At 48.0% G+C, this 25,779-nt stretch overlaps 1 protein-coding gene across 2 annotated transcripts in view; it reads left to right on the forward strand.

The window, feature by feature from the left end:
* The window catches only part of CDC42SE1 (CDC42 small effector 1), a 55,737-nt gene extending 30,927 nt beyond the window's left edge, over nt 1-24,810 (forward strand). For both annotated transcript variants that reach the window (XM_050930652.1, XM_050930653.1), the window contains exons 3-5: nt 7,508-7,618; nt 16,488-16,587; nt 18,934-24,810. In XM_050930652.1, the coding sequence (XP_050786609.1) occupies nt 7,508-7,618; nt 16,488-16,559 (183 nt within the window). In that variant the 3' untranslated portion in view covers nt 16,560-16,587; nt 18,934-24,810. The remainder of the gene's footprint in view (nt 1-7,507; nt 7,619-16,487; nt 16,588-18,933) is intronic.
* The last annotated feature ends 969 nt before the right edge of the window (nt 24,811-25,779 follow it).

Below are 25,779 nucleotides of genomic sequence, written 5' to 3' on the forward strand. Positions count from 1 at the left end.
AGGCGTAGCTTCTTCAGTTATCCCTCACAGTCACAGGTGCCTGTGTCTCAGCGTTGGTCTACAGTGAAAAGTTAAGTCGCTTGGGTTTGAAAAATCCACCCCTCAAGTGATACAGTTAACTGGACCTAACTGCCGGCGTAGACAGAGCTTCCGAGCTGCGACCTTCCGGGGAGGTGGATTAAGTGCAGCGATGGGAGACTCCTCTTGTTGAAGTAGGCAGTGTTTGAACTGCGACAGTGGTGCGGTTTGTAGGCTGGCTGACGCTGGAGCTGAAATCATCAAGCTAACAGATCTGCCATTGTCTCTTAACAACTCTTAAGTTTTGCTGAGTGGTGGCTATCTAGAGCCAGTCTTTGCCTTCCTGCTTGTCGTCCCCGCTTCTTCCCTTCCCCCCAAATTAAACCAATATATTCATACAGTAACATCCCAACAATCAGGGCAATGCACTGTAATCATCCATTCCAGAGCAGCTCGAAATCCATATCACCTGTCTCCTGCATTCTGGATCAGACCACTGAGTCATCTAATGCTGAAATCTGCTGCCTCGGCAGAACGAAGCAAGGGAGAACACCCCCCACCCCCCGGTTCATGCTTGGCCAATTGTGCACGCCTGCAGGAGACAGATTCCTTCCTGGCCCCTGCTACAGTCAGCCCTGAAGCATGAGACTTGGTTGCTCTTACGTTAGGCAGCAAAGCTACAAAAATCATTACTGGCCACCCCATTGCCCAGCCCCATTTGGACTCAGTTCAGAGAAGCAGCTTCCCAAATGAGGCATTGTGCAGCTCCCCTTGTTTGTTTGCTCTCAATGACTCTAGTTCAGATCTGCTCAGTGTAGAAGTAAAGCTCTGTTTTAAGCCACGGTTCCGGGAGAGTGAGCTGGATTGGGCACCAGCTCGTGCAGCAGGAATGGACTAGCCTAGTGGTGAGCTGGAACAGAACCTAGCGCAGCCTCCCAGAGCTGGGCGCTGGGTCTGCAGGGCTAAGCGGCCAGGACTCTGAATACACCTTCAGGGAGCAGGACAATTTGCTTAGGAAGGAGCCTTTTTTTGAGTCCCTTTTCAGACTAGAACCATGCTGTGAAATCCAGCCAGAATGTTTTAACTCTGCCCACTGAAACATCACCACCTCATCCGTGTCCAGGGCTGTCTCGCTCCAGCTCTGGTAGCATTTGCTCAAGGGGCTAATGCTTCTTTCCTGGCTCCCGTTTTCTGCACTGAATCATCGTCTAGAGGAGCAGCTTGTTGGGAATCAGCTCCCCTCTGCTCTGATCCTGGCCAGCCCAGAGGAACAGGTATCTGGAGCAGGGGAGGAAGCCCGTGGGTGTTTAATGCAGAGGGGGATCCCAGGAGAGGTTTTGCCCCCGGCACATGTCCCAGGATTTCAGAGGGGGTAGAGAGATACGGAGAGGCTGTTCCAGGGCTGCAGAGGAGAAGGCTCTTGCACCAAGAGGAGCAAAGTGGTGCTGAGGGACAGAGATGCCAGTGGAGGAGGGGAGCAGAGTGTCGAGTTCTAGGGCGTGGGAAGGGAAGTGACTTGCCCAGAGTCATGTGGCAGAGCTGCTAAATAAACCCTGGAGTTCGGATGCCCAATCCGGTGCTTTACTCATTAGACAATGCTCTTTGCCATCTCCCCTTCCCTCTGCTCAGGGTCCTCCTTTTGTCTGGCTTGCTTTGCTCAATCTCTAGCTGTTTCTCTCCTCCTCCAGCCTCCAGCACAGATGAACGCATAAGCGGGCAGCCCCGTCAGCTGGGAACTGGAGGGGGCGAGCAGTGCCAGCCGAATACCAGCCTGCGAAGCTGCATTGGTCCTGGCACTGAAGGCCCCTTGGCGATAAGAGCCATGTTCCCCTCCCATGGAGCAGACTGTGGAGACAGGAATCCACCAGCGCTTGCTGCCAACTCCAAAAGCCTTCATTAATTCACTAGCTTGTTTGGGCCTTTCTTTCCCTGGGCTGGAATGTGCTTAACCCTTGGCATGCCCGGCCCGGGGCATGGTGGCTGCTGGGTGCATTCCCTCCTCTGCAGGTATGTGGGAGATGTGCCAGTTGGACTCCTCCTAGGTTGCAGTTAGAGGTTGCACCAAGGTCTGACTGCTTAGAGTTATTGTGTGTGGCTCCCTGGTGCTGTGCCACCCTCCCCTTTCTGCTCTGCTGCCAGCCATCTGTGTTCCCCCCCCCGCCCCCACCCCCTGACACACAGAGGCAGTTCTCATAGAAATCTAAAAATAATCTTCTGCCCTGAAATGCGAACAGAAACTTGTGAGCTGGTTCCCTCTGGGGCCCTGGGCTGCTTGGAATATCAGCATTAACCCTTCCAAGGAGGAATTTGGGTTTGATTCGATCAGGTTCATCCTGCTCCCCCACGTCGCACTATCCCCTTTCCTCTGTCCCATCCACCTTCCTCCCAGGCAGCAAGAGAGGGTCTGGTGTAAACCCCCATATGGCGCTTGGTCCTCTGGCCAGCTCATCATTTAGGCCACCCCTTCCGGGGTTACACCTTCCAACAGGACCACTGTCCCAGTCCCGTCCCCATCTTGAAGCTCTAGCCACAATACCAGTGCTTGGCGGGGAGCCCAGCCCACCCCTATAGCAGATTCCAACCCGGGGACCCTACCAACCAGCAATCCAGGTCCTCAGGCCCCTTCTGCTGTTTCCCTGGGCTTCTTCCTACCAGCCTCCCTATCTTCTCCTTCCTGTCTTGCTTTTCTTTCATGGCAAACCAGGCTTGACTGGTTAGTCTGTAGTCGTCACCAACTACCTAGCAGTTTATATTCTCTTGTTCTGCCCTGTGTCTATCAAGTAATGTAACCACACCGTTCTAATAGTGCCCCCTTTCCCCAGTGGTCTCCCTCCCTAAATAACCTAATGTAACATTTGTAACCTTAAGCCATTTCAATTCCCCAGAGCTTGTCCCTTTCTTTATCAAAGCCCGTGCATAGCCAGGAAAGGTGATCCATTGTTTCTTCTGGGTACATATAGTCCATCTTTGTGTTTATTGATTCGAAAAAAGGTTTGCATTCAAACCACAGAGGCCAATTAATACTCAACACAAAATCATTTTGTTTTTCCTATCCGGGCCCTAAGGTATGTTGTTATCCTCAACTCTAGGGCACAATCCAAAAAATCTTTTTCCTTTTGTGTTTTTTTTTAATTCAATTTTTTTGCATTCTTCTCTTAAATTTTGCTGTACTAGGCTTTTGAATTCCTGTCTACTCACGCGACAAGGTGAGGGTGAGGTAATATCTTTTATTGGAGCAACTTCTGTTGAAGAGCTCTGTGGACTCAAAAGCTCGTCTGTCTCTCTCTCCAATAAAAGAGATTCCTTCACCCACCTTGTCTCTCTAATAACCTGGACTGACGTTGCTCTCAAACACTGAAAAGGTTTTTCTGTATCAAGCCTTCCACTTCTTACAGTACTTTTAGCTGCTTTGTCTGCCATTTCATTCCCTATTAGCCTGATATGGGCTGGGATCCAAGCTAATCCTACATGCATCTGCATCTGTTCTAGTTCTGTTATGCGAAATATCATTTCATTGATTTTAAATCACTTCTACATATGGAGACGCCCCTTTTTGTTGTTGCAATAAGGCTTGATATTGAGTCAAAAAAGATGACTGGCTGCCACTGCTGGCTGTACATCACTGATCCAGTTTAATGCCAGCATTGTCGCTACTAGATTGGCTGGCATGACGGCTACAAAATCGGTTATTCTTTTAGATGCACGAATTCCTGACTTTTGGTACATAATATGCTGTTTCCTGCTCTTCCTGTTTTTGGACCCACCTGTACATATTTGACAAAAACGACTCCACTTCTCATCTAGATACTGGTACACTTAATTTTTTTAATACTTACTGTCTCCTATTTATCCGTACGTTTATCAAATAAATCTAAATCCACATTTGGACGTGTGGCTTTCCATCCATAACTAATTTTTCTCATGACTAAAAGTTTTCACTTTGTTTAGCTTTTCCTTGTCTTTCAACTCCTGCATCCATGTTTTAATTGGACGACACGTGGAGTTCTAACGTTGTAAGTGCTTTAGTTCGCCTACTGAAATCCCAACAATCCTCATACGCTTGTTTGGTATGTTTCATCACTGCAATCCCCATTAACTTTGGCCCAGAAAGTTAGATCCAGTAGTTTCATTCATGGTGGAACTGGCATTTCACTAGCAGCTGCCTGTAGCGCTCCTATGGGTGTGGCAATAAATGAACCACACACAACTCGTAGTGCCTGTGCTTGTATTCAATCTAATTTCTCAAGTTCTGCTTTTGATGTTTACCCAAGAGCTTGGCAGCAATAGCTGATAGATAACTGGTCCGATTTAAGGCTCCATATACCATCAGCTCTGTTTTCTTATTCAACCCCAAATTAGTCCCAGCAAGACTTTTTTTAAGCAGGTTGAGCCTTCCTTCGCATTTATCTTTAGCAATCTGTATGATCTTTCCAAAGTAATCCATCAACTATACCCCTGGAAATCAAAACCTTTGAACTGAGTCTAGTGGTTCTCTATACAAACCCAGTTTACATTCCTTCATAGCTTTCCTCTTCGTGAAGAACAATCCTTTTTGTTTTACAATGGCAAACTTGAAATCCACATGCATTTCTCCAGGCTGAAGTCTCACATAGTGCTTTGTTGAGTCTCTCTTTCTGGCCACCTCAGCATTCCTGCCCCTAACTCGTACAGCACAATCCTCTGAAAATAGAGGGACACCAGCGCTTATTTGTTTTGAAGATGTATCCCACTATTAAACGATGCCAGGCTGATGGCACTTCCCTGTGGTGTACCATTGTGAAAATGACATTCGACATAACTTTTCCAACTCTGACCTGCGTGGTCCATTTACTCAAAAATTCTCTGATCCATTCACGCATTTTTCCCTTTATCCCCACTGCACCTACGTTGTGCAGTCAGTCCCTTTCTGACCTCGGCTTCTTGGCTTTATAAGACTGGTCCAAACCTTCCCCTGCTGGGTTTCTAGCTCAGTTGACCCTGGCCCGTTTTTCCCTCAGGTGAGGCCAGATGACTTAATTGGCCTCGTCGGCTCTCGTTCGTGGCTAGTGCAGGCTGCACATGCCATGGTAGCGTAGCTCCGCTAAAGTCAGGGGAGGAAAGTCTGTTTGTTAGAGTTGGTCAGGAAATGGGAAGATCTGGCATTTTGAAACCACCTTTTGTCCCGAATGAGAACAAAGAGTCCAAATTTCAAACTTTGCTGCACAATGAAATTTTGAAGATGTCGTTTCAGAAACAGCAAAACAACCTTATTGACGTGTTCTGTTCTGACTTTTTTTTACTCTGCATTTTCATTTCATTTGTAATTGTCCCCTATAACTTAGAAGTTTCAATGACTTCTTGTCAATTTTCAACGAAATGGATACATTCCCACGAAATGTTTGGATTTTGCTGAATCAGCATTTTTGGTGCAAACCATTTGGTTGGAAACATTTTTGACAAGCTCTGCAGTTTATGCCTGCTGAGGAGCCAGCCCATGCCCAGAGTGGACAATGGTCCAGCCAGTCCAGTCCCGTCTCTGACCATAGCTGATGCCAAATGTTTCACAGCATGCCATAAAACGTCCGTAATGCAAGCAATGCCGATATTGTGAAAAGAACCTGGTCTTGTATTCTGCCATTTGGATCCCCTGAGCTGCCAGGGGAGCCTGGCCAAAGGGTTAGATAGGAAACGGACTGCTTCCAACCTGGGCATCCCAATGCTGCTGCAGCAGCAGCCTTTCTGCGCTCTGCATCCATCCTCCCGCTTCCTATTGAAAGGACAGTGTATTTTGAAATATTTCCTCAGTTACAGCCTGGGTTCTCGGCTTCAAAGCACCGGTCTCTACAGCTAGCGGGCGTTGTGGCCAGACATCCTGTCAAAACTTACGCAGAGTGTGGCGGGGGGAGGTGAAGTCACTGTTTGCTGCCTGACAGAGGCAGAGAAGTGAAGGCTGCAGGCCAGCAGGAGATCTGATGCAGGGATCACAGGCCCCACTGGCAGGTGAGCTCAGTTAGCTGCAAGCGTAGATGTAGCCACATCGTGTTCACAAGCCGTGGTTAGATCTGTCTCTCACCTATTGCTGGAGTGTCTAGTGCTTGGAAGTCCCCCTCCCTCTCCAGAGCAGTTAGGTTTACTTACCCTATTTGAATGGTGGGGGTATTTCCCGCACACACACACCTGTCCTTCATTCCACAATAGACATAATCTCAAACCCGCCCCCATTTTGTGGGTTGGGAAGTCTAGCTGCAGCGACCGCTCTTGGGCTGGCGGTAGGGCAGGAAGGTTTGTTCACTGCTGCTGTCTTCGCTCCTGCCCTGGGGTATCTTAAAATCCTTTGACATCTTCTTGATTGGGGTTCTTACTCTGACTCTCCAGCTGGGATGTGTCTCCCTCTCCTTGTGTTTGCCCGCAATCCGCAGGAAGGACCCAAGCCAGATCAGATCCATGGCAGTAGCCACGAGCAAAACCCCTTGGAATGCACCTGGTGGTGGGCATGAGCCTGTAACTTGGGGGCTGGCATAGGGATGGGGTCTTGGGAATCTGCTACCTCACTACACTAATTCACCCCAGCACCAGGTCGGGGGACCAAGAAGGAATGTTCTGGTCAGGGAACATCAGCTGGGCCCTTGACCAGGATAAGCGTACCCTCTAGGAGCAAGAATCAGCCATGAGGATCCAGCAGGCGATCAATTTCATGTGATTACTGGGGAATCCCCTGTCTCTGGGGGTCCTTCCCATCTGAGATGCCCTCCTTCCCCAGCCACTCTGGGGATAAACTCATGTGGGTTGGCTGAGCTTCTGCCTTCTGGGTCTCTTAATGACTCAAGCTCTGGAGGCAGGGGGTGCTTGACACGAATCTGTTACATACACACACTCCAACAACTTTCTTCCATTTCATGGGCTCTGGGCTAGATTCCGCTCTCACTCCATGGACTTCAGGGTGTTACTCTGACTCTAGCAATGGACCTGACAGCAGAATCTGGCCCACAGGGGACTGATTCTGGGCTCCGGTCTGGCCCCTGAATGCCACTTCAGCAGTGCAAAGGGCCTGTGAAAAGGTGGCTAGGGGAGAATTTCCCCAGAGCAGAAGCAGCACAGGGCGGGGTACGTGGTTCTGTGTTGTCCTCTTTCCCTCTCGAGAGACACAGCACAGAATCGGTGCCTGCATTGTTCTAGGAATCAGCCAGCTAGGATCCAAGTTCTAATCTTGGTGCTGCTGCCAACTCCTCTGCAACTTTGGCCAAGTCCCTGCCCCTGTCTGTGCTTCAGTTTCTCCATGTGTAACTCGGGCATGATGAAATACTCCCTCCTACATAAAGCACCTTGAGAGCCTTAAAACCCACACAAAGGGGCAGAACCGTATTATGTAACCCACTAAGTGCCCTTGCCGCGAAGCCCAGTGGGCACACTCCGTGCCCAAATGCCTGTCAATGATGCATCTCTCTTTGCCAGCAGGAAACAAATGTTAATTTCTGTGTCTGTTAAGTCTTCATTTTTGTTCTCCCTGCAGAAAAAGAAAAGGAGGCGAATTGACCGCACTATGATAGGGGAGCCGATGAACTTTGTACACCTGACGCACATCGGATCAGGTGATATGGCAGCTAACGAGGGCCGTCCCAAGGTACCGTATCATTTACTTCTTAATCTGGGGCAGAGGAGAATCTGTAGAATAATACCCCACTGCAACTGCAGGGAGGAAACCGAGAGCGTGTCTACACAGGGACACGAAGGAAAGTTGATCCAAATTAACTAACTGTGTAAATTTGAAGTGGATTAGTTAAACTATATTAAATCCTTGTGTGAACACCCTCATTTAGAATTAAAATGGCCTTAATTTGGTTTCTGAATGAAGGTGTTTACACAGCGGTTTAATTTGGTTTCTGAATAAACCGCTGTGTGAACACCTTCATTCAGAAACCAAATTAAAGCCATTTTAATTCTAAATGAGGGTATTCACACAGGGGTTTAATGTATTTTACCTAATCCACTTCAAATCCACACTGTCAGTTAATTCAAATGAACTTTCCTGCATGTCCCCATGTAGATAAGCCCTGGTGCTGCAGAGAGGTTGCCACTGAATCAAAACAGACCTCTCTAATTCTGCCTAGAGCAGCCCCTTCTGGCTACACGTACATCAGCCTGGCAAAACTCCTCTCTCCTGCTTGCCGGGCTGGCAAATTTTCATGACTCTTTTTTGCAAGACTGACTTAAATGCTGCTGCTTGGTATTATTTTATTGCCCAGCATGGGAAACGGTAAACAAACTCTCAGGCAGAGCTGAGAAGCTGTTGTTGTGCTGCTTCTGTCTAAAATTTAACGTCCTGTTTGTGTGACTGCAAACACTGTGGAGGGGAACTTCACCCTTGGATAAGGACTGAGCCTTTGACAGATGAGCAAAACGCTATGGGGCGCGTGTCTATGTGTGGAACAAATGGTAGAGAACGTGGTGTAGTGTACGAGTTCTTAACTTGGGAGTCACGGCTGCCCTTCTTCTAATGCTGCAGAACGAGGGAGAGGGGAGTCCTGGCAGGAGATCCCAGAGTGGAAACCATGTTCATGTTTAAAGGAGTGGGGGATGGCTCTGTTTGTAGAGCACCTAGTACAACTGGGCCCTGACTGACTGGGGTCTATGCAATAGGGATAATTAATAACCATCTGGGCAGCTGGAGGAATGGAGGAGACCCGTGTGCCTAAGGAACAGGACTGGATGTCTGGACACCTAGAGGCAATTCCTACCTCCGCCACGGGTTCCCTTTGTGACCCTGAGTAAGTCACTTGGGCTGGCGGATTAGTCTGAAGGCTTGTCTACATGGGGACATCCAGGAATATTAATCCAAATTAACTAAAGGTGTGAATTTGAAGTGGATTAGTTAAACTGCATTTAAACCCCTTTGTGAACACCTCACTGAGAACCGAAGTGGCCTTAATTTGGTCTAGCTACATTCACTTTCAAAGTGAATTACACTAAACCAAATTAAGGCCACTTAGTTCTGAATAACAGTGGCCTCATGGGGATTTAATGCTGTTTAAATCATCCCTTTCGAATTCACACCTTCAGTTAATTCGAATTAATATTCCTGGATGTCCCCATGTAGACCAGCCCTAAAGCTCCTTGGCATTCTGCTGCTAGGAGGCCTCAAAGGCAGGTGTAGCTGTTGCTGCTCTTGGGGCCCCTCTAGTGGGCTGTCTGTGAACTGCATGCTTCTAAGGGCTGCCTGCACACCCACTTATTAAACAGTAACTGACACCGCACCGAATGGATTTTTACCAGCCCATTTACATATGTAACATTAAAGACACTGTTAAGTGCATGGAAAAGCCTCCTTGTGACCCGGCACACCCAGGCTTGCTGCTGTCTGCCTTCCACGAGATCAATCACACACACCAGAATCTGTTTGACTCAGCAGCTGCGTTTGGAGGCCGGGGTGAAAGCTAACCCAACAGACTGTGCCCTTTCATAGGGACGGACTCGGATCTATCCCCCCTCAATTTCTTAAAGCCTGTGGGGCTGAGGCTTCCACTGGAGGTGGCCTCAGGGACTGCAGGCAGATCTGATCCTGAGTAAATGTTCCTAGAGGAAGGTGAGAGACTTGAGGGTTACTGGGGCCATTTGGGCCATGAGGCTAAATGGCCTGAGCCGAGCAGCAGGAGGAAGAGGTGGGATGCAGGGAGACTTGCAAATGAAAAACGCTGACTCTCTGGCTGTTTTTCAGACTGGTAAGCGTCTACCCCAGGCTTCTGAGTTGCTGGTTTCAAGCGAAACCCTGGTCCCACAGAGGGCAGTGGGAGTTCTGCCATTAGGATCTGGATTTTGTGCTTAGACTGGTCTAATGAGTTTGTTTATTTCTGTGTGTCTGGTGCCTGTGTAGTTCTGTGATACAAAGTTCCAGCTAGGTGGGCTCCTGACCTGCCACAAGTTCTATTCTCCCTCTCGAGCCACCTCATTTATCCAGCCTTCTGCAGGGGAACTAGGGCACCCTGTGTGGCCTCTCCATCCACCTGTGGGATCTTCCATTGGGCCATCTGTACTGGGGAGGCTGCTAGCTTGGGCGCCCCAGCTGATTGGAGCTGCTGCGGTATCACACTGGGAAAAAAGGCAGCTTCTAATGGCAGCCAGACTCCCAAACGGATGAGAGTAAATGCCCTGGAGTGTTTACCCTTGTTGCTCTCCTGAGTGTGTTCCTCCTGGCCTGGCATTCTCTCTGCCCGTGCGTCTGCGCCTCGTGCCACGTTCTGGTCTGCAGTGGAAATCTTTACCTAAGAGCCTCCTCATTCCCCAGCTGTAACGTCCAAGTGCCCTCTGCTCTCTTATAAAGCGTTTCCTCCAATCCAGCTGCCTCCCAAAGCCTGGATTTAACAAGCATCACAACACAGCATCAGGGAACGTTGCCTCCCTGCAGCATGGCATGTACCTTAGCCAGGGCAGAAGCTTGCATGTACCTAAGCAGCGGCACTTAACTAAGATGTAGCTCTGGCATTTGGAGTATAATTTGCGTCAAGAAGACAGATTCTCTCACATCCTTCTGGACTTTGGGGCATCTCGGCTTTCACAGGCTTCTCTGCAGCATGAAGCCACAAGCCGCCTTAGAGGTTGATTTGCTGCTTTGGCAAGAAGGCCCTGCACTCCATAGATACGGCCTCCTTGAATGGAATAGGCACAGGAGTGGACGTCAGGAATCCTGGGAACACCTGCCCTGCCGCTGGCTTTGAGCACTTCACTTTTCTGAGCCTCCTTTTCCCTATCTGCAAAATGGAGATAATGCTCAGGTAGCAACCTATCCACTCACAGCAGAAAAATCTACAGGGGCTTTCCCAAGGCGGCCCGTACCCCCATGCCACGTCTTAGTCCTTTTCCTGGTCTGTCCTCACAAGTGCATGGGATGGTAACGGCACCGAGAACAGCCCCCAGTGCTCCGCACCCTGTGCATGTCACACTGACTTTCCGTGGGTAGAACCAGCCACTAGAGCTGCACCCAGGTGACTTCATAGGTGTCTCCCTTCTGAACTGGGTGGTTCAAGGAAACGTAGGGTGATGAGGCTTATCCCCGCTGAATCGGCAGTTCAAATCCAGTCCTGGGTGGCGGCGGCTGGCTGCAGACAGCTGACTGGTAGCTCCACTGTGGATGGAGCTGGTGGCTCTAGTCAGGTCTTGGAGCGCAAGCATCCCTATCACAAAACCTAGCGTCACCGGTGCTGATGGCAACACAGGCCAAGGACTGGATGGACCCCAAATTCTGAGCGTTGCAGGTCAGGACTGAGAGGATGGAGGGGGAAGCCATCAAGGCTTCAGCCAGGCTACCAGCGTGGTGTTCTCTCAGATCGGGCACTGTCTGCTGGAGGAGCGGTTCCATGGGACAGCTGCCAATGCTGCACAGATTCCTGCTGACAGTTGTCATGGCTGTTCCTGTGCTGGATGTGTAGTTTCAAGCCACGACCTGTAAAGGAGAAGAAGGGGGCATCTCCTCCCCTCCCCCCCCAGCAGTAAACATTTTGCCACCAAGCTTCTTGGAGGAGGAGAGTGTCACGTTCTTAAGAGCGACACAGGAGATATTTGTTGTGACATGTTGGCTGTCCTTCCTGCAGCTGACGGGAAGTTGCTCGCAGCCTTGGTGAAATAGTTCTTGACTGTGACTTGCAAATCCTAGCAGCAGGCTGTTTAATTTGGCAGGCTCAGGGGCAAGGGAGTTTCACAAGAAAGATAATCTGATGGGTCGGCTGTAGGGTTTGTTTTTTTTCTTCTCTAAATGCACTTGGAGCACAGAGCCGGGCCTGAGCAACTCTTTCTGCATGGCTGATTACCCCTTTTGCTGCTCTGGGTCTAGCTGTCCACATTCTTGAGTCCATTCAGGGTGTGGACTGGAATTCTGGACTCCTGGGTTCTCTTTGCACCACTGCACTGACTCTTCTCATTTGTTTTCTCACTTAAACACTTCCTGGGAACCAGAGCCAAGGAAGAGAGCCACAGGGCTGGGCCAACAAACCAGGATGAAGTGCTTTTCTCTGGACTCCCCCTAGGTTTCCCCCTTGATCAGCGTGCTGAGTGCACGGAAAGCAGAGAGCAGCATGGTTTGAGATGGGAATGGGGTAAAAGCTGGGCTCAGTGAAGACTCTGTAGGAAATCTAGAGGATCCTCCTCCTTTATATAAAGCTCTGCCCTTTGGCTGCAAGCTGGTGTATTCCAAGGGCATAACACTTACTCTTCAGAAGAATTTTGGGCCTTAAGGAAATCAGACCTGGCAGAGATGGTTCAATGGGACCTTGATCATTCAGAGCAAGAAAAACTGTCCTCCAATCTGCTGAGAACTTTAACAAGGTGCTGCCCAGCACCAACTCCAGCCCAGCGCCCAGCCTCTATTGATTTACAGGACCAGGTGTAAAACAAACAAGCCAGTCCTACCTGAGCAAGAAGGAATCCAACTACAGGGGGTCCCAGGTGGGTCTTTCCACCAGTGACTGACATCAGCACTGTTCACAGGTTCTTGGATCCTAAAGCCAGAAGGGACCACAGTGATCATATAGCCTGACCTCCTGCATGGTGCAGGCCAGGGGACTGCCCTGAATTAATTCCATTTCTCCCTTGCCACTTCACGGATTTTTATGGCCAAACAGCTATCTGCTTTTTGCAATCTCTTCAGGAGCTCTCCCTTATTCCACTGTCTCCATTCCTGACAGTGGAGGACTTTCCCTCTTGGACCAGGCCACTGAAAGACAATGTTAAAGAAAGTATCCTCTGATTTCATACAGCCCCCACCCCAGTTGGCATGCTCTAGATCAGTGATTCTCAAACCCTTTCTTTTCGTGGAACACTTGAAAATTGCAGAGGGTCTCGGCGGACCATTTAATGATCTTTCCAAATGTTGTTTGTACCGTTAGCTAACTATTATAAAGCACTTTGGATAAAAGCGCTATATTAAAAAAAAGGTGTTTTGTTCTACAATTAAAAGCACACAACTCATATTTTAATATCAGTAGTATTACCTTTCTAATGCAATGGATGTGCCCTCTCTCCCCTGCCGCAGCACCCTCAAACTGAGGCTGGGAAGGAGCAGGGTCTCTCCCCAGCAGCCGCAGCCCTGGAGCTGGGGAAAGTCGTCTCTTTTTCTCTCTCTGGCCGCTGCAGCACTTTACGTCCCAAATTCCCCCCACCCTAAGGCCACCACCTCACCTTACATGTGCATCTTCTCCAGGGTCCAGGCACATAATTAGTGGAGCCATGCATGCGCGGCTCCACTAATTAGGTGGGTGGCCCTTCATTCTCTTGTGTGCAGCCACCCAGGCACGCATCTTGGAGGGAACTAATGCAGAGACCACCTGAATGGAGTTCACGGACCACTGGTGGTCTGCGGACCAGTTTGAGAACTTCTGCTCTAGATGATAGCCTAGCCTGGTCCATCTGCTCTTCTCCGGGTAGTGAATGTGTGGCTTCTGACCCCAGGCTGTCATGGTACACATCCATATCACTTACCATCTTGCAGAAGCAACCACTGGGAAGGCAGATGCCAAAGGTTGGGTACGGGCTGTGCAAAGGAAGCTGCACTGGTCAGAAGATAACAGGGCCTGATTTATTCTCAGGTATGCAGGGGGGGTTGGAGTTGTGGGAACTGGGCTTGGAAGGTCTGAGTGTAACTAATGAGCCCTAAGATTTGGGGATTATTTGGGCATGTTTGTTTTGTGATCAAAGGGTTTCAGTTGGGGAAAGTGATAGAATAGGTCTGCCTGCAAGAAAGGCCACAATTAAGGCCATGCTGGGACCGGGCGGAGGCAGCTAACCCACGATTCAGCTGGAGCCAGTATAATCTTGTTTTGCAGCAAGGCAGAGACGTGCTGCAAACACAAATGTGGTCAAAGTTAACTCAGCGGATTGGCATATGCTCTGCCCAGGCTTATAGGGAGCTGCCTGGCTGCCTTACATTCTCTTAGCTGGAGCTCTGCTGGGATCTGATCCTGCCAGGTGCTTAGCACCTCCCCTGTGGCTCCGAGTGCCCTCATCTCCCGTGAGAAGGGACGCCGCTCGGCAGCTAGCAGGGTGGGGGCAGCGGTTACATAACTCCTTTTTCCATTTGCGAGTGTCAGGTCAGCCTGAGGACGAGCTGTCTTTTGCCAGGTTGCTCCTGCCCAGTTCATTAAACCTGCTTAACTCTGAGAGTGGGGTCTGAAAGCATAGAGAGAGAAAGCACAAGTCCCTGAGTAATTATCCTTGAGATCCAGCCTGCCCTTGCCAGGCATGCAGACACACCGTGCGCTGAAAAAGGGTGGTGAATGATGGCAGTGAACTCACTCAGAACGCCGTGGGGTGCAGCCAGCACTAAAGATCCCAGGGTCTTTTTGCAAGTGACCTTCATGCTGGTGTTTCCTTCTGGAGGAACCAGGGTTTGGACTTTTTTTCTGTCATGGAACTAACTTCAGTCAATGGCTTTGCATGGACGCTAATCATTTATCTTCACGTGGTGCTGCCCAAGCTGAGGATCTCAATGCGCTTTACAAACAGGAATGAACGGCAGCCTCCAAACCCCTCTTAGCTGCAAGGAGGATCTGCGGTGACCCGTCCCCTCCTCCCTCCCCTTATAGATGGGCCAGAGAGGAAGTGACTTGCTACGTTCACACATTTGTAGAGTTGGGAGTCAGGACGCCTGAGTTCCATTCCCAAGCCCAACTGTTCTGATCACTAGATGTTGCCCCCTCCCAGACCTGGGAATGGAACCCAGGAGTCCCAACGGCTGCTGCTGTCTGCTGTGGCCATTGGTTCTCCTGAAATATGCAGAAATGTTGTTAATCCTGAACAAAGTTGGTTAGCCTGCTAACAATCTCTTTGGGGTCTATGACCATGACCCAGGGTTAATGGTGCTTATATGGCTCCCTTGCTGCTGAAGAAACAAAGGCAGACCGGTAGATCTTGATGATATTAAAGAATCACAGGCTCTGCAATAAGTTTGATGGCCTCTCCTTCTTCAGCACTTATATTTTATGCCGGTGGATCTTGGAGAATAACAGCATCTCAGCTGGCTGAGCTGATGTGATCAAGCAGAGCTTAACGAGCAGCTGCCTGAGTTTTGAGGGAAGAGAAGTGGCAGGAGACACAAAACAAGGTTGGTGGGGGAGAAAAGATGAATCCCACACAGCCACGTTAAACTAGGTGGAGGGTAAGGAGAAGCTGCCTCACTAGAGTGCGCTCTCTCTCTCTCGACGAAGTGGGTATTCACCCATGAAAGCTCATGCTCCAAAACGTCTGTTAGTCTATAAGGTGCCACAGGACTCTTTGCTGCTCTCTCTCTCTCTCTCTCTCTCTCTCTCTCCCATCAGACTCCCAAGAGAGGGGTGCAGGTGGGTTGGGATATTGGGTTTTTAAATCGCATCCCCCTGATTTACCATCTCCCCTTCCACCCTTAAACCTGATTTAAGTGAATGCTCTCTGCAGAAATGCTTTCCGGTCCCAGCAACACCCAGGTGGCTAAAAAAGAGGCATGTCTCATGCCCCAGCCAGCCCTGCCCCGGTGGGTGGGAAAAGCCAGATAGTAACTGGACTAGGCACTGAGCACAGAACAGCCAGTGTGTCTTCTCCCACCGCAGCTCAGAAGCAAATATTCTCCCTCTGACGGAGCAGACAGCCTTGGCGCTTGTGGTGAGCCATGTATTAGAGTAGCTGCCGGATCCAGGGTTCTCTTGATGCAGTGGCGGGATGGGAAATGACAAATGCAACTAAGCAGAGAAGCCATCTAGAATGTAGGGCAGGATAGGAACCAGAGAGGGAATATCTGAGATCTCATAGAACCCCTCTGCAGAAAGCCCGCTATGGCCTTACATGGCTCTGCCAAAGACACCCCACCACCTCCGATCTCCATGATTAGGGCTCCTCTGTGTGTCCTTTGCGTTCTCGCCCAGATGAGGGGACCTCCAAGTGGGAGAAGGGATGCAGATTTTTCCCTGTTTGCTCCTGTCCACCATGAAGGGCTTGGAAGCAAGCTCTCTAGTGCTGCCTATCTGCCACCTTGTCAGGTAAGGCAGCACTGTCTATCCCCCATCTTTGTGCTAGGGGAAAATCACTTAGCCAAGGTCACACAGCAAATCGGTGGCAGAGCTGAGGCTAGAAGCCCAGAGTCTGGACTCCCAATGCCCCTCGCTCTAACCACTGGACCGTGCTTCCCTCAGAGTTGGGTATGAAACCCAGAAGTTGTAACTCTAAGCTCCCTCCTCTCAACTAGCTCACGTGCCCTGCTGTAGCCTGGAGGAAGGAATTCAGGAGTTCTAACTTGCAGAACTCTGCTCAAACCACTCCACAGCAGCTTTGTCAGGTGACCGAAAGCACATTCTCAGTAGATGCTGGTTGATTTCTGTGCCGCTTTTTCTAATCAATGCGCAGTAAAGCTTGGTAGCAGCTCTTAGCTAGGCCATCACTAACACAAATGTTCTACCCCTTTGCACAAAAATATCCTAGAGGCACAGTTTTAAATGACTATTTTTTTAAGCGTGCGTGCTCTCTCTCTCTCTCTGCAGACAGGCGCTGTTCAAGAGATGAGATCCAAAGGCGGACGGGAGAGGCAATGGAGTAGCTCCAGAGTTTTGTAACTCTAACAATGGAGTGTAGCAACAGAGTGTAAGTACCTTGCTATCTTTGTGAATTTTGGAAGAGGAAATTTTCCCTTCTGCATGATGACTGCACAGAACATACTATCTCAATCAATTAATCCGATTAGGTCCAGATGTAAAACCAGTCAGCTGCTGGACTGGTCACTTGTCAGTTTACTGCTGGTAGGCACTGCACACTGAGGTACGGTAGGTTTCACATTAGGGCTGGGGTTTGAGGCCTGAATCTCACTGAAATCCCAGCCTTGAAAACTGTAGGTCGAGACTTTCCAAAGTGCCCACTGCTCTTGGGTGCCTTAATTTTTGGCTCTCCAACTTGAGGCACTCTAAGGGTATGTCTACACCGCACAGTTAGCCCAAGTCTGCAGGACCTGGGCTTGTGGACGCAGTGCTTCCAGCTCGTAACTGAGCATCCACATTGCATTGTAAACCTGGGCTTACAATTGCTGGACTCAGGTCTCACAGCCGTGTTAATGTGTCCATACTGCACTACGCAGACCTTCTAACTCGGGGCTGCAGCTTGAGCTGACCTGAATCACAGCTGGACTCTGGTTCTAACCCACCCTCCTTGGCAGAGTCCTAGTACCTGTGTCCTGAGAACTGGCTGACCCAAGTTAGACTAATTTGGGAGTGGATTGTGACGGAGGGCAGGTTAGGCTCAAACCTGAGTCAGAACCCTGGGCTGAGTGTGCAGAGTAGACATACCCTAAAGGGGGTGTGGCTGTTCAGAACCTGCGGGCCCCTCACCGTCCATAAAATAGGCACCTTGTAGTGTCTCAAGTTGGGCTGGGTACTTCTGAAAAGCTTGGTCTTAAAATATAATTCTCCCCCGGCCCCTTCCTAATCATTTCATATGATTACTTCAGCAGTCTGATCTCCAGATGAACAGAGAGAGCGCACTCCTACAAACTGCTTACATCATAATATAAAACTGAGGAAAATAAAAGACCAAACCATTTGCCACCTCCTAAGTTCCTTTCTCATACGGGGTGAAATTCATCCCTGTGCTGAAAATTGGCACAAGGCCCAGGCACAGCTCCAGTCAGCGATTCCCAAACTTTTGGAAGCTGAAATCCCACCCCTTCAGAAACCGAATTAATCGAACCCCCTTCCCTATCTGCACCCCACCTTCAGGTGGCATTAAAGGCAGATATAATTTAATATAGACATCTGTTTCCCCAAGTCTAGTCTCTGGCATGTCCCACGCTCCCTCTACTTTCTTACATGCTTTGAACAGTGAAATAGTTACTCCAGATGGCAATATCATTATCTTCCTTGGCATGTGAATTAGCACCAGCACAGACAAATGAGGCAGCTCATACATCTGAGAGATCATTTCCAGCTCTCTGAAAACTTAGGCAGACAGATGCTCTGGTCACATTTAGAAGGTTTGCTTCTGAAGCATAAGCACTAGAGATGTACGTCTTTAAAAATGAAAGCTGACACTATAACTGATAAGTCTGTCCATGCCCCCTGGCTAGTCCTTTGTGTCTTCACCCACTCTGGGGGCAGCTCGGACTCCGGGCAAGATTGGTTTAAATCAGGGGTCTCAAACTCAATACCTTAGGGCCAATGCCAATCCTCAAATCCTACCAGCGGGCCAATAGTGTCACTCATGCCGCCCAGAACCCACCCCCAAAACTCTGCCCCCTGCCTGCCTAAGGCTCTGGGAGGAAGTTTGGGTAGGGGAGAAGGTCTAGGGTAGGGTATTGGGCTGCACACTCTGGGAGGGAGTTTGGGTAGGGGAGGGGGTATGAGGTGCAGGCTCTGGGCTGGAGTTTGGGTGCTGGGTGCAAGCTTTGGGCTGGGGCAGGGGCTGGGGGTGCAGGAGGGAGTTTAGGGGCAGGAGGGGGTGTGTGAGGAGGGGCTGCAGGCTCTGGAAGGAAGTTGGGGAGTGTGGCGCTTACTTGGGGCTCCAAGGTGAGGCAGGACGGGGGGCCTCCGCGTGCTGCTGCCCCCAGGCACCACCCCTGCAGCTTCCTATTGGCCGCAGGGGCGCTCCGGGCAAGGGCACCAGGGAGGGGCTGGTGGACATGTGGAGCGAACAGCTGCTCAGCTCCCCTGCGCTGGTGGTGGGTGGGGCCCTGGGCCATTATAAATGGCCTGGGGGCAGCACGTGGGGCCAAGGGAGAGACCCGGTTCCAAAACTGGTGGAATCCCCCAGGCCACACTGGGGAGCTTCTCGGGCCGCAGATGGCCCATAGGCAGGGAGTTTGAGATCCCTGGCTTAAGTGATGCCTAAGCACTTGTACTGACCTTCTGCACAGAGATGAAATTCACCCACTTCTAGCAATTCACTCTTCTCTGCCGCAAAGGGCAAGTTTTAACACTTGCTTTAATCTGTTTCACTTTGCAGGTTCCAGGCTACGTCAACAGCCCACACTTGAATTGCCTGTTTGCCAGACAGGTGGAAATACAAATATCTAGCGCTTTATTCACTCGATAACTTATGCAAACTGATCCCAAACTTCAATTTTTTTTACATGTTTTCTCAGCATCTAATAAGTTTTCATTGAAAGTGCAATGTGGGTTTTTTCTTTTTTTTAATACTGAAAGTCCCCCTCCTAATAGCTCCCCCCCATGTGAATCCCAGCAGCTTGTGTTTTTGCTGTTTGTTGTTGGGCTTTTTTTCAGAGCCCTCTCACTCTACTCCTGATTTTAAGCACAAAAATAACAGCCAAGCACCAGGCTATTCAACAGTGAAGAATGGAAAGACCAGCCCATGAAACTGTCAGAGCATCGCTTGGTCCCACCTTCGGTGGGAGAGGAAAGGACACCGCTAAAACATGCGTTGGTCTTCAAGCTATACGAATTCCTCTCTGGAATTTGATCCAATTCAGGGGCTGATGATCAGGATTGCTGTCAGAGCAACACACTCCCTTAACACCAACATGTTCGGTTTAACTGGTCTTTAGTAGCTCCAGAAGATATTCATGTCAGTGGCTCTAGGCAACTTAATTAGCCGAGCTTTAAGATGGGAATATTCATGGACAATGGAGGGTCTAGTTGTTAGGGAGCGGAACTCCTGAGTGCTAGTCCTGCCTTTGATGCAGCAGATTCCTCCTGCAGCGTGGTCTTAAGTGCTTTCCTGAGTCAAAGCCTTAGGCCTACATTTTAAAAGGTCTCCACTCATTTTGGGTGCCCAACTTGAAGGCCCCTCAGGGACTGATTTTCACAGGTGCCAAGCTTCTGGAGTTTGGGGGCATGGCCCACCTGAAAATCAGGCTCTTGGTGTTGCAAGTTGAGCACCCAAAATTAGCAGACTATTTTCAAAAGGGTGGCTTCCCTGCCTCAGTTTCCCCAGCTCGTAACAACATGCCTACCTCACAGGAATGTTGTGAGGATTAGCATTCTGCAAAGAGCTGTTTGTGCTATATAACAGGACTATTAGAAGAAATGGATTTACCCAGTAGTCTTGATGCTTCTTCAGGTGCATGATGAAATGCACAACACAGCAATCAATAGCGTACTTAGGACATGTTAATGGCCAAGAACTTCAGGGCCTCCGTTTGGAGACATCTTAATGTGGCTTGATTTTCAGAAAGTGAGGCGCACCCCGGAAAAACAGCCCCCCTAAAGTCCCAAGTCACTTTTGAACAACTTTGGCCTGCAGCTTTAAGACTTGTCTCATGCAGTGTGTGGAACACTTTTCCGTGACTAGACCAGTCCTGTAAGAGGTGGTACTATAAACTACTGTCATAGTTGAAAGGGGATCTTCCTCCATATTTCTGTTGGAGATGCCAGTGTGGTACAAACACACACATGCGTGGTTTTTTAGTTTTGGTTTTAAGATGGAAAACTAGTTTAGAAGAGTCGTCAGCTATATCTCTGCTATCCTGTCCCAATAATGCGTAAATAGACAATGGCCCCGGAGACACATTCCTAAAGGTGAATCACCTAGCAACGATCACCCCGGAAACACATCTGAAGAATGACGGTTACTACCTGTTTCGGACTGAGTTGTCCTCCAGGAGAGAGCATCGATCTTCGTGAACCTGTACCTGCAATACATTTCCTCTCCAATGTACCCATGCCAGCAGGAACTGGTCCCATCCAAAGTCACTGTGGATACAGTCATTGTTCTCTTAAGGCCCAGTCCAAAGCCTGTCGATGGAAAGAATAGCATTGGCTTCAAGGAGCTATGGAGCAGGCCTGTAATATGTGACCATAAAGTTTTCAATAATAAGAAGTGGGGGCCCGAGGGATAAGGCAGACACCACCTGCTGTGACGATTCCGACACATCCACAGCCAGGGGGAATAAGGGTGCTTTGAGGGTGACTCACTCTGCATTCCCAGAGCATATTTCACTTAGTCTCCTTAAAGTGTTTGTCTCTGGATCTCTCCCCTACATCCACCTTTTAAACTAGTCGCCTGGTACATTTCCCAGAAGAGCAAGCAGCTGATTTGTCTTTTATCTATGGGGGGCGCTGCTCCCCACTACCCATGGCTTACAGGCAATGGGCTCAATTCATCTCTTTACTGGAGTAACTCCCATTGAGCTCAGTGCAATAACTCTTGATTTATGACCATACATGTGAGAGCAGGAGCTGCCCAGGGTGTAAGCCGGCAGAGAATTTGGTCCACAGCTTTACAAAGCAGGATGTCTCCCATAAGGTGAAGGACTAAATCTTGGAACAGCAAATGAATTATTGGGGCCTGATTGGATGTGCAGCTAACAGTCACTACAGCTCCGTTTCAAGATTCCCGTCAAAGACAGTGGCAGTCAGTTATTGCTACGGTGGACAAGAGCTGCTATGGTTGGTACAGAGTATAAACATCATGTGGTTTACCAAGTGGCTTGGATTGAGGAGTATCCAAGGCCTGCAGAGCTTGCTAGCCCCACCTTTAAACAGCCTTGTTTTGTGAAGGGCCGGATGGCTTGGAGGACCTGGTAAGGAGATACGGCGCTTTTTAAAGTCTAGGTTGCTCCTGCAAATTCAGCCCATATCAGTAGCCACGGAAAGCTATCGTTAGCCATCTGACAGCTGTTTGGTGAGTCTCCGCCTCAGTGACACACAAGCTGCTGTTGCGATCGCTGGTAGTCTCTACGGCAAGGCCCAGGTTTGGATGTGCTATGGCAACTGGATTCCCCTCTGGAGCAGAGTGAAAGACACTAGCTGGGCTATGTGTTGTGGAAAGCTTGCCTTGCTACTGCCCTAGTGGGAGGGAAGATGTTGGTCTCCAAAGGTCTCAGTCTGGTGCCTTTTATCAGCATTAAATTCACCCCAAAATTAGGAAAAATAATGTCGGGAACTGTAGGCGCTCACAGTTGACTTAATGTTTCATATTGTATGTCCCAACATGCTTGTGGATTAGTAAATTGCAACCACACCTCTTTTGTGTATCATTGCTTAGCTATATACATGCACACTGTGGTCAAAAGTGAGACGGAAACTGTGTATTGCAGTCTCTGTTTCTGCTTCACGTGCTAGGCTTTTCTTGCTAGTTTTATGAAAAGTTTTAGGCCTCATTTGCATTGAAAGCAGAAGATATTCTGGATGAAGCTGTGAAAGCTGACCTATGGAGCTAAATCAGTTCTTCTGTAGAAAGCCAGTCCATGCTCTTCCATTTGTTTTCCTCCTGTAGCATGTTTCTTTCCTTGCTATTTTACCTAATAACTGCAGATGCTGATTCAGTTTTTCCAAAACCTGATACTAAAACCTTTTTGTGCTATCCTGAGGGTGTGTGTCTTTAGAACTGCCAAGTGCATTTGTTGACGTGGAACAGTTTGTCAAAAGGAGGATGCTGCCATTCTTTCTATGAGCACATACTGAGGTAGGGGTGTGTGGGTGGAGGGGCGGGGAGGGGTGTTTAAATGGTTTGCCCTGAACTGGAGTCTGTTTGATGTACAGTTAAGATCCTGATAGTCTCTGCATTTTATTTTTTTTAGTCCTGTTTGTACATTGAAAGCTAGAAACTTATATAAAACTACTGTTTAGCTCAGGCTCTGAAGGCCTGTTTCAAAAGCATCTTGTTTGCTTGCTACTGTTCCTACAAAGTGCAAGGGCATTATTGGTCAGCATGCCAGGTTCTAGGCAGAGGAACAAGCACTCCTCTTTTAGATTAGTGCAAATGCACAGTGCCTCCATCTAACTCAGTGGAAATCCAGAATAACACCGATGGCAACACTGAATTTATACTAGTTTAAATGAGGGCAGAACCTGGCCTTGAATTGGTGACATTTCACACAACAGAGTAGGAAACACCATTTTGTTTGTTGCAAAATGCACATCTATTTTTTTGCAAGCTTTCAGAAAAAGATTTTTAATTGCCAGTTGCAACCTGATCTTGAGCACACAGGCACAAATCTGGCATCTGACTCCAGAAGAGGTGCTCCAGGTATCCCCGCTGATAGAAATCAAATGTGACCCTGTGACTTTTTTTAAAAAAATCACTGTCAGGTTAAATCATATTTTAAAACTTCACAAAATAAATTTCTGTATTGATAGATGATTGTAACTGGGAAAAAAAATTAAAAGTCAAGTTCACGTTTCACTATTTATGTAGTTTTGATTACTTTGTATGTTTCTCTCAGCTTTGACAGTGAAAATAAGTCATTTTCCCCTTTTTCGTTTCTAGTCAGTTTGTTTTATGTTCAACACCACTGCAGTGTTTTTGCAACCCAAATACTGCAGGGGGATGTAATGCTTGTGTGCTGGTTTTTGTTTCTAAATTGTTTCAATTTTTAAAATTTTATTTTCTACCTATAAGTGGATATTGGTTTATAAAAGCTTGTTTTTAAACAAAACGTGAGTTTTGGATCCCAGTTTGACCTGACAGGTTGCTATTAAATGAAAATCATCCCTTCCCTACTGACCTCTCTGGTCCGTGGTATCAGTGCAAAACCCTTTCTTCCCATGCTCTGCATGTCTGTTTGCACTGAAAACCAAAATAAAGACCAATATTCTGCAGCCCTTAATCAAACCAAGCTTCCACTGATGTTAACAAGCACCCTGCTCTTACTGGAGTCAAGGACCAAGTGTGATACACTTACTTTAAGGCCCTGATCCTGCCCCATCAAAGTCAATGGGAGTCTTGCCACAGGGAACAAGCTTTGGCACTAAAGGCCTGAAGCCACAGGAGGGGCCTGATTCTCTGTTGTCCTGCATGTTATGTGCTCATTTACATGAATGCAAATATTGCCAAACAGACTGGCAGTGACTTTACATGCTTTAAATAACTGCACATCGTGCAGGATGATGGAGAATGATCAGGACATTTCTTCACACAGGACTAGGAGGCAGCAAGGAACCTGTACTTGTGCATTTATTTATCCTCAAGAGTTTCCTAATGAGCAGAAGCAATTGGGGCAAATCAAATGCAAAAGAGAGATCTGGAACAGTCTTAGGCAGGATAAAATAACCCTGAAAAACAACCATCTCAGTCAATGCTGCAGAAGCCTGATGGCTTTCTCTGCTCTACCAAATCCTCTTGCTGCTGAGAGTTCTGGCAAAGGCCATTTCTTTTACTTCCTGGCTGTTTTAGAGAACTGGGTCCTGGCCCTCCATCACTTGAGTGCCCCAAATTCCCATGGAAATTTGGGGTGTGCAAGAAATGAAGAATCTGTGGATTTTTTTTATTTAAGGCACAAGCAAAAAAAAAATATGGCAGAATGGGTAAGGAGGAGGGAATCTGTTCAAATGCTTTGCTGAATGAACTCACTCAGTCATCATACATTTGGAAAAGATCACCTGTTCGCAAAGAGGTTTAAAAAAAAGCACAGGACTTATAGCAAGAATCTGGCTCAGTTTTCCAGTAACTTGATTTTTAAATAAGTAAAATTCTAGCTCCTGCACAAACTATGGATTTCACAGCTGGCCTGTTGAAAACAACCGCTCTGATAAGAATAGCTGGGCTATTCTGATGTTGTTACCTAAACATTTTTTTTTAAGCAAGAAATGCATTGCGTATAAAAAGGTATCACTGTGCTAAAGAAACTTAGCAGTGGGAAGCCATAGCGCTAGCTATCTGGTGGATCCCTCTTACAATAAATCCAAATACACTGAAATGTATTTATCATAATAATCTCTGCTGTACTGAGACACTGTTGTAGAGAATTTACAATTATATTCTGCTGTGCAAAAGGGTTTTATGGGGGTGGGGGAGTGTCTGTGGAACAGCTGTAGAGAAATATCCTTCTTTCTCTTTTACACACCTTAGCTTTTCCTACACAGTGTGTGTGTTGAAAATAAAATAAAAGTCAAAGATTTTGTGTGACTACTTGAATGAAAATAGAGACTCTCATGTTTTGTGATGTGGAAGGTTGGAATGTCCCTTTGTGTGTGTCTCTTCCACCCCCACCCCAAAAAATAAAATCTAACTCTGTTCCATAACTTTCAGTTCCTACTATGAAATATTTATACAGAACATAAGATGCCCAGGCATATGAAGAAGGTGGCATTCTCATTCATGAAAGATTCATCATCTCAGCTTCCCCTACCTGCTACCCACTGCAGATTGACCCACAAATTAATTGGTCTGGTAAATCTAAATTAAATCAAGGACTGTGCTTTTTGACTGGCATAGGCTGTAAAAGGGAGGCTGCTATGCAGGGTAGCCTTCTAGACCAGAGCAAATACAGTAAACCTCAGAGTTACGAACATCTTGGGAATGGAAGTTTAAAAAAAAAAAAGGGCATTTTTCTTTAGTAGTTTACATTATGATTTAACACAGTACTGTACTGAATTTTTCTTTTTTGGTCGCTGCTGCTGCCTGATTGCGTACTTCCAGTTCCAAATGAGGTGTGTGGTTGACTGATCAGTTTGTAACTCTCTGAGATTCTACTGTATAAGGATCTTGAAGACCACCCCTTGTTCATTTCCTGTTATTAGTTTAGTAGTGGAACCATTAACCATGTTAACAATATAAAACCACAATTTTTATCAACAAAAAGGCTCAATGCCCCATTGCTGAGCGGCAACCCAATAGTTCTGAAGTGAGTTGTTCCAATGGTAAAATACCCACAGTGTTAAAAATTTGCAACTTATTTCTAGTCTGATACACAATGGGATTTCGGTAGATGATAAGTGGAGCAGCATGTTGCTAATTCCTACCTAAAGCAGTTGTATCAGATATGGAGGTGGGTGGGGAATCAAATTAATAAACAGAAGTGCCATAAAATAACATCTAGACCTTCAAACCATTTTGTTCTCTTCCCGGCAGCAACCATTTCCTGCTTTATCATATTAGCATCCACTTCCC

Source organism: Gopherus flavomarginatus, chromosome 20, assembly GCF_025201925.1.
Source record: "Gopherus flavomarginatus isolate rGopFla2 chromosome 20, rGopFla2.mat.asm, whole genome shotgun sequence".
Lineage (NCBI taxonomy): Eukaryota > Metazoa > Chordata > Testudines > Testudinidae > Gopherus > Gopherus flavomarginatus.